Raw genomic sequence first — 9,771 nt, 5'->3', positions numbered from 1 at the left:
ATACTCAATGGGTTTGTATATCAAAATTATACTTGATTTCAAATTCTCTTATTTTGTTTGTATGTAATATGTGTGTGATATATAGTATTTTCTCTTCTAGAACGATGCAAAATTATAGGAAAAGAAAAGGTCAACTTTGCCCCTCTGTGTTCCCAGGCCACGTCAAATCATTCATCACGACAGGGTGGTCTACACGGGTCCGAATTAGGTCCATTGCTTCCTATGCACTAGACCCCAACACGTGTTACCATCTCAACGAGTCCAATGCCACTAGACCCAAACTACTCCCAATCTACACAACCATACATGAAATGAGCAACCTCACAGCTTCGAGGCATAAAAACGTGGCCAACCCTCCTTGCCATGCCAAGAGCATCCACAGTGGTAAAGCCATAATTTTAGCTATTTGGCCTTTTATTTTACCTTCTCACTTTACAAACTACCCAACATCAGTTATTTTATTTTAGCTTTCAACACAATAAAATAATATAAACAACACAATAAAATAATATATTCACTACAATAAAATAATATATCCATTATAATAAACAACAATTAAAACCACGCTGCCACCACCCCTGCTACCACCACCACCACCCAAAAGTAGCAAGTCAATATGAATATCCCCGTTTATGATACCTGTGTAATATGGTAAGTCTCCTTGTGACTCCATAAATTAGAAATAGTAATATATATTTCCAAGCATACTGAAAGTAAAGACTAGTACTGTAATAAATTAGAAACAACAAAATATAAACTTCCCTGTACAAAGAAAAATTCATAAACGAACATTTACACCAATAATTTAGAAACAAAAAAACATAAACTTCCCTACAAACAAAAAATTCTCAAAACCATTTCCAACATGACTGTGGGGACCAGTTAGCCAGAAGGTACTATTTAAACTATACAAATTGAGCCTATGGCCCAATCCGAGGATATTAGCTAATCCGAGGATGGTCAAATAAGGTTATTATGGGAATGGTATGAGAAGAAAAAATAAGGATTGTGTATGATAGTCCAAAATATGTTTGAGAAGAAAAGTCATCTCGGAAATAGAGATCCGAGGCCAATAAGAATGTCTTATCATCCTGGACACTCTTCAAGGTTGCATCACGATTAGAAATCGGACACTGGATAAGGGGTGAGTAAAGGGAGGCAACAAATATCTTCAAAGACTGCTACCTCCACATTAAATGCATCCCAACTAACTCTTTGACCGCATTAATGTGGAGATGATACCTAAACAGTGCTTAAGCAGCCTTACAGTTACTAGTTGAAGGTTCTAGGAGATGTTGGATGGGACAAGAAGAAGTTTTTAGAAACTAACCTACACGTGTATGGTAGGGATGATACCAAAATTATTGTATATAGCATGGAGAAGTGACCTAAAAAAGAGGATCGAGAAGTCAAGAAATTTTGGTAATAATCCTTTGAACTCATGTAATATTGATCATCAACTGGATATTATAATATAGCTCCTCGGACTGTGCCGAGGACAAATTTTCTCATTTCACTTATGTTTGATTCTCATAAATAAACAACTGTTTTTGTCTTTCTTACCAAATAGAACTAATTCTTTTACCCACGCTCTACAAATTCATTGTTTGGGCTTATTGGGCTAAACCCAATCCTATATTGGGTCCACTCCAAACTCTGTCCTTACAATGACATTTATTGTAATAAATTAGAGTTAACAAACAAAAAATCGGGGAGAAGCAAAAACAGGAAATTTATCATTCCAATTCCCTGCAAATTTATATTGCAATAAATTAGAAACAAAAAAAAAAAAAAAAAAGGTAAACTTCCCTGCACATAGAAAATTCCCAAACTAACATTTACACCAATACATTAGAAACAAAGAACATAAACTTCCCTAGAATCGGAAAATTAACAAAACAATTTCCAATATGACATTTATTGTAATAAATTAGAATCAACAAACAAAAATCGACAAGAAGCAAAAACTAAAAATTTATCATTCCAATTTCCTGCAAATTTATCATTAGAATCAACAAATATAAATTCCCTGCAAACAGAAAATTCCCAACTAACATGGAAAATTCATCATTCAAATTCTAGGAGACTAGAAGCAAAAACCCCAAATCAAAAACCCTAAGCATTACATGATGAAGAAGACAGAGATAACTTACCTGTAAATTAGCAAGCAAGCTTTGAAGAAATTGGTTACCCAAACAGAGAAGAGAGGGCGAGATGGGTTAGAGAGGGTGAGATGGGTCAACTTGGGACTTGGGGCTTGGGTTAGCGGCGAGGGCAAGATGGGTTAGCGTAGGGCAGGGGAGCTGGGCTGGTGAGGAGTGGAGGAAGAAAGAAAAGAAAAATGAAAGGGAGAAGAGTACCAGTGGCTTGGGTCAGCGGAGAGCAGGGACGAAGCCAGAACTTGAAGTTAGGGGGGCAGTTTTGTTGTTAGTTGCATGCGGTGGCTCTAACTTTTGGCTTAGTTACTTAACAGCTAATGAGTTTTTTTGTGTTTTTTATGTGTGCATCCAGGTATGGATAAAACTATTTTGTTTAAAATTTTTTAAAGGGTCAGGTTGTTTGTTTTAGGTAAAATTGGACGATTGAGTTTAATTGTTTTTAGCTTTACTATTGGTAATTTTTGTTGTTGAATAATTTTTTTGGGCTTGTTTATTTTGTTTTAGATTTTAAATCTAGCCTTTAAAAGGAGGAAAATGCTAGAATTACAAACTTTCTTTACAAATGATTAATGTGGTGAGTGATTATTAGTAAGTAAAAATGTAAAGTAATTTATGGGCCTAGATGCAAACCAATAAAAGTTTACTACTACAACAGTTTGTAAAAATATTATAGAAAATTTTGTGGCTAGAGTAGTATTCCTAAAAGAACCAATGATAATATTAAAGGGGGCAAAGTGTGATTTTATAGAAAAAAATTGCTAAAATTGGTGACTGTGTATATATTAATTAAAAAAAAAAAAATTAGAGGGGCCATTGTCCCCCCAGTCCAAGTCTCCCTCCGTCCCTGGCAGAGAGTGGAGGAAGAGGTGGTCGAAGCTAGGCAGTCGGATGGGTCTGTTGGTGGCTGGGTAGGGCGAGGTTAAGGAAGAGATAAATATAAGGAAGAGAAGAGAAAAATCTGAGGAGAGAGAAGAGAGACTGAGAGCTGCAACGGTAATAACAAAGAAAAAGGAAAATAAATCATTTAAATATTCTTCATCAGTTTGAACGCATAAATAAAATACTTTCTTTTTTTTTTTACCTTTGAGCTACAGTGCACAACCAAAGATGGATGTGCACCGTAGCTGAGAAGCTAAAATATATACATTTAGTTCCACCAATGTGCTCCCATTTTTGTAGTTAGGGCAATGCCACCAAGCTCACCCACATCAATGCTACAAAGAGGAAAAAAATAAGCTGTCACTAGATAGCCTATAAATCTAGAGTCCTTCAACTAGAGACAAGTATGAAAAATCTATGTTCTTATTCAAATAAAGTTCGATCTTTTTGTAGTGAGATCACTAATAATTTAAACATCGGAATACAAATTAGCCCAGTTGCCTTCTTTTCTTTTCTATTTTTTTGTTGAATCACTGCTATTACCTAAATTAAGTCTTTGCTTCTTGCATGTTTCATTGACAGGTCAATCACGTAGCCACTGAATCATCATCACCAACATCGATCGTTCGTGTTAATTTTTCTACTATATACTATCCTTTGTCTAAGTTTTATTACTCGATCTAGTGCCGGCTTAATGGGTGAGCCAAATAGGCAACCGCCTAAGGCCCCCAATGAAAAAATACCCCTAAATTTTTACCAATAGAGATATTCTTATACTAATAAAAGTATTAATTAAGCCCTAAATATTCACCAATAAAAAAAAATTTGTTGTTTTTTATCAAAGAAAAACCAGTTAAAGAAAAATATTTTCATTGGATGGGTCAATCATTTAATCTCTCACACATAAATGTTAAAAGAATTCATTATTCTTACATTAGTAAATAAATTTATACTCAAATTCTATTTAGAAATATCAAATATATAATTTAATTAAAATTTTCATTCATAATTTTTTAGTATTTGGTTACTTCATTCAATAAATAGTGTTTATTTTAATTGTTTAGTCATTGAATAATGCGATGGGTTTGTTTTAATTTGTAATTTTTTTCTAAAAAAATAGATTTTAAATTAAAAAAAAAAAACCAAAAGTTAAATAAATATTCTATTAATATTCAAAGTATAAAAATAGACCTCATTTAAAGTTGTTGTCTTAGGCTTAAAGTTGTTGCCTTAAGCCCCACAATACCTTGAGCCGGCCTTGACTTGATCCACACCTACGAAGACCTTGCAACATGCAAGGTCACGAAGAGAGTTTACCCTTAAAAAAAAAAAAAAAAAAAGGGTTTTAGAGGGCCAACTTGCAATTTGAAATCAACCATTAAATTAAAGTTTGTATCTAAAAATAAAATGCGGTTCAATTCCAACTATTTCATTGTCCATCTAATGGACTTCTTCTGTTGCTACTTCTTAGTAGACTATATGATATTATATACGATATCAATTATGCAAAAATTGTAGCAAACAAAACAGACTACTTATTTATCTTAAATATAAAAGAAACCTACGAGATGTCACTTTTAAAAGTTTCAAAACAAGTTTATGCCCGCTGTACTTATACATGCCCATATGAATGGTTTAATGGCCAAAGAGTGACAATCATAGGACACCAGATAATGCATATAATTGATAATAATTGTTGCTGTCCCAGACAAAATATAACTACATTACTACAAATATAGGGGTACTTATTATAGTCAGAGGCGGAGCCAGGGGGGGTCGAGGGGGGGCCACTGCCCCCCCTAGCCCACCCAAAAAAAATTTTTTTTTTTTTTTTTGATACTATCATTTTTATTTTCAGTTTTGAAGGTGAGAACAGTTGTTGGTTTTTTTTTTTTTTTTTTTTTTTTAATTGACTCGTTTTGGTTGCTGATGAAGTTGTGAAAAATGAAATATATGTATATATATTTTATACTTGTTTTCCTAATCATTAATGGAACAAAATCACCTTAGCTACTTAACATATTTGTTGTTTCTATTTTTTTTCTTTTTAAATACATAAGATATATGTGCATAAAATGCATATATCTTATACAAGTTTTGCCCCCCCTCAACTCAAATTCTAGCTCCGCCACTGATTATAGTGACTTTTAAAAAAAATAAATGGCGTCATGCGGATTGCTAACAGGCTATTTAATTGTTTTGTAAATTCGTGCTCCCAAAAAAGAAATCTAAATGTGTATGATCCTTGTTTCTTGAAAACATCGATTGGAACTATTGGAACACCCGCCAAAATTAAGAATATATTATGTAGTGAAGTAGCCTAAGAGAAATAGCATTGTACAACTACAAACAAACGTGTTCCTATCGTGAGAATTTGACAAACGTTCGTCTCTTATAATTAAACCCGCCAAATTAGGCTTATTATTAGTGTCAAACATTGTCACAATACTGTGAAACCTACTTTCTGAAGCAAAATGAATAACACTACCTTTGCCATCCCTCCTAACCTTGAACCAGATCAAGCTAGCCCGGCATGGATGAGCAAAGGTGACAATGCATGGCAGCTCACCGCCGCGACACTAGTGGGCCTACAAAGTGTTCCGGGGCTCATAATCCTATATGGTGGCGCGGTGAAGAAGAAATGGGCAGTGAACTCAGCTTTCATGGCACTCTATGCTTTTGCTTGTGTTCTTGTTTGTTGGGTTTTATGGGGCTATAGGATGTCTTTTGGGGATGAACTGCTTGTTCCATTTTTGGGAACTCCCAACTTTGCACTAGACGAAAATTTTCTTTTCAAGAAGGCATTTTCCGGAAATTTTCCTAATGCCACAATGGTGTATTTCCAATTTGTCATTGCGGCAATCACTTTGATTTTGATTGCAGGGGCCTTGTTGGGACGTATGAACTTCTATGCATGGATGCTTTTTGTGCCTTTATGGTTGACCTCTTCATACACTATTGGAGCGTTCACTATATGGAGTAATAATGGGTTTCTCTACAAGTTAGGAATCATAGATTATTCTGGTGGATTTGTGATCCATTTGTCCTCAGGAGTTGCTGGCTTTACAGCAGCATATTGGGTAGGGAAAAAATTTATCCTGTCTTTCTTTTTAAAAAAAAATAAATAAATAAATAAAGAAAAAAAAGAGGACAATAGACATATATTCTTTAAGTTACTTGCAAAAAGATGCTAACAAGTGTGAAAGTTTACTCTCCAATATTGATTCCTCGACTCATTTGCCAAAACAAAACATAGGGCGTTAGTGCATTTATCTACCCCTTAAAACCTCAGTTACAATTGAAAGAAAACAAGTACGTACCTCTAGAATCGATTCGCCGGTTGTTTTACATGGCCAATGGTACTTCTATATTCTTGCTCGTGGTGGTGATTGTGATAAAAGCAAGACAAAATCTACAACCTATAATATAATAAAGAGAATCCAAGAGCACTAGAGGAAGGGAGAGTTTTTTTTTTTTTTTTTTTTTTTTTTTTTTTCTTTCTTTATGCTATAAAGGGAAAGGGAGAGTTATCTTTGTTTTTTTCGCTTTCATCCTTATATTATTAGTTACATTCCTGTTTTTTTTAACCCACCCTCGTGTAATGTGTATAAATGTTACATATACAGGAAATCAATTTCATTATGCCATTGATGGGTGACCTGGTTGACCAAGCTTGGCCAACTTTTAGCAAACAATAATCACGGTTGGCCAAAACCTCTATAGCAATTAACACGGTATTACTATTTCTAATAGAGAAGTGCAGAGTTTGAATCTCTTCCCCCTCCCCCACTTATGATGTAAAAAATCAATAAATAAACAATAATCACACATTTGAGAAAAATGACATATTGCTCTCCATAATAATTCATGGCAGGTTGGTCCTCGTCTATCCAAAGATAGGGAACGGTTCCCTCCAAACAACATCCTTCTCATGTTAACTGGGGCAGGATTTTTGTGGATGGGTTGGACAGGGTTCAATGGAGGTGACCCGTATTCAGTAAATGTTGATGCTTCCTTGGCCGTGTTGAATACGCATGTCTGCACCGCTACAAGCTTGCTTGCTTGGGTGATGTTAGATGTCTACTTTTTTGGGAAGGCTTCCATTATTGGGACGATTCAAGGCATGATCACTGTCTTGGTTTGCATCACCCCAGCAGCCGGCCGGTAAGTCTACTGCCCATTAATAGAAAACACACCCTATTTTCATAAATAGTAAGGAAAATTATTTTCCTAAGACAATACCAAATCCTTGAGCCTTGTGGCTTGTGTATATGTTTAGATATATGTAATGATTACATGAATTGCTTTTTTTCATATTACAAGCAAATGTAATATATAATACATAAAGGTAAATATATGATTTTGCTATATATAGGTAATATATAGGCATGCAACATTATGTATAAATATTCACAAAAGTAAAATTTGCTTACAATTTAATTTTGTAGGGGTCGTGCAAGGATGGGCAGCAATAATAATGGGGTTTGCTCAGGCTCAATTCCTTGGTTCACTATGAGGATCATCCACAAGAAATCCAAGCTCCTTCAAATGGTTGATGATACAATGGCAGTTTTGCACACCCATGCAATTGCTGGCTGTCTCGGGGGAATCCTAACCGGCCTTTTTGCAGAGCCTAAATTAAACAATTTGTTTTTTAACTCATACGGTGATTATGTTGGCCTATTTTATGGTTTTGAAATGGGAAATTTTAAGGCCGGGTTTCAACAAATGGAAATTCAGCTTCTTGGGATTTTTTTTTTTTTTTTTAATTTTTTTTTTTGAGAATCAAGACAGTAAAATATTATTAGCTAAGGCCACTCAAATCAGCCATGTATACAGAGTTAAGGTCTGGTGGTATTTCTTCCATCCAGATTGACAAATCAAGGGTAGAGGATGCATGTCGTGCTAAGGCATGTGCCAGACTATTACAATGTCTCCTAACATGAGATAAACTAAGCAATGAAAACCGAGTCATGAGAATATGAATGTCTGCAAGTAAATGACCATAGTGAGCCAGAGAATTGCCGCCCTTTGCTAAAGAGTTAATCAAAACTTCAGAGTCCCTTTTAAGAGTGATGTTGTCGAAGCCAAGCTCAATCGTAAGCTCCAATGCTTTCCGTGCCGCCAAGACTTCCACCTCTATCATTGAACCGGGTAATGGTATTTGCTAAGTAAGAGAAGCCATGATCAGTCCATGACCGTTACGGATCACGACTCCCAAGCCAGAAAGTCCTTCCTCTGCAAATATCACACCATCGAAGTTGACTTTATAAGCATGTTGAACAGGTGCCTACCAAGCCACTACCTGGTGGGGTCGTGGCTGTTGAAAATCAGCGTTGCAAGAAGCTCTCTCCAGGATTCGATCTTGAGCAAAATCCACCACCTGACTGAGTGAGAATGTAGGCTTGCCCAAGCACAAATTATTCCTTCTATTCCATAGAGTCCATAGCATAGCAGCAAAGAGTTCAGGTTCCCTATTACCTGCAAAAATAAGCTCAAAAATATCAATGAAAAAGGAGCACACTTGAAGTGTGCTGTGATTCCATTGAGTCCAAGACCTCCAAACGGGTTGCAAAGTTGGGCAACAGAACAAAGCATGAACCACATCCTCCTGGTGCAATTTGCAAGCATCACAGCAGCCCTCAGTAATGACCTTTCTGTGGATTAGATTAGTCTTGGTTGGCAACGAATCCTTACAAGCCTTCTAGGCTAGGTGCTTGACTTTATTTGGAACTTGAAGTCCCCGAATTTTCTTCCAAAGAGGCGTGAGCACTGAATTTTTTGAGGGCCCAGGTAAGCCATGTTGCTGCTACTCATGTAAATACCGGTATTCGGATTTGACAGAATAGACTCCATTAGGGTTAAAAGGCCAAATTAGGATGTCATCTTGTATGGTTTTGCAGAGAGGCATATTTTTGATAATGGCTGCTTCAAAGTCATAGAATAGATTATCAATGACATTCACCTTCCACTCCTTAAAGGCCAGATCAATCAAATCAGCCACCAAACTCACTCCCCTCCCTTCAACCCGTGGTGATAAGATCTTAGGATGACTTGAGTTAGGCAGCCAATTCTCACCCCAAATATGGATAGACCTACCTGACCCAATCCTCCATTTTGCTCCTCGTTTAATCACGTTCCTACCCTTCATTAATACTCTTCCAAGCATATGAGGAGTTGGCTGGAATTTTTGCCTCCATAACCGAAGTATCAGGGAAGTATTTTGCCTTGAACACACGGTAGAATAAAGATGACGTATCATGTAGCAAGCGCCAAGTTTGTTTGGCCAAGAGCGCATCATTGAATAGAGACAAATCTTTGAACCCCATACCTCCCTGTGTCTTGGGCTTACAAAGTTCTGACCACTTCACTCAGTGAATCTTCCTATTATCACCCTTTTGCCCCCAAAAAAATCTACAAATCATAATCTGTATCTTGGTGTGATTTGTGGTTCCTTTAAGAATGTCCATTGAAGATATGGAAATTGGTGATGGAGCGACTCACAACGAAGAAGCTTATGCTATTTGGGGTCAAGGTGAAAAACTTGGTAAATTGAGACATGAAGCTGCAATCTACAATGATATTGAATCATCAGTGACAAGAGGCAGGGCTATTGGTCAAGTTGAAATGACATGAAATTATGAGGAAAAACGAAGAAAAATTCTAGGACCAGTACTTATCCACACTCATTTTCATAACTATTTGATGTGATTGACTATAAATAGTGGGTCAA

The 9,771-nt window shown here is 36.1% G+C and overlaps 1 protein-coding gene across 1 annotated transcript; it reads left to right on the top strand.

Moving 5' to 3' along the window:
* The first annotated feature begins 5,512 nt into the window (after positions 1 to 5,512).
* Positions 5,513 to 9,674, top strand: LOC126696422 (ammonium transporter 2 member 5-like). Its single transcript, XM_050393172.1, has 4 exons — positions 5,513 to 6,118; positions 6,913 to 7,202; positions 7,499 to 7,687; positions 9,500 to 9,674. Exons 1-4 carry the CDS (start codon positions 5,513 to 5,515, stop codon positions 9,672 to 9,674), a joined length of 1,260 nt encoding a protein of 419 aa, XP_050249129.1.
* The last annotated feature ends 97 nt before the right edge of the window (positions 9,675 to 9,771 follow it).

The sequence above is a fragment of the Quercus robur genome, chromosome 2 (assembly GCF_932294415.1).
Source record: "Quercus robur chromosome 2, dhQueRobu3.1, whole genome shotgun sequence".
In the NCBI taxonomy this organism is placed as follows: Eukaryota; Viridiplantae; Streptophyta; class Magnoliopsida; order Fagales; family Fagaceae; genus Quercus; species Quercus robur.
This window is presented reverse-complemented; position numbering and strand designations above follow the sequence as displayed.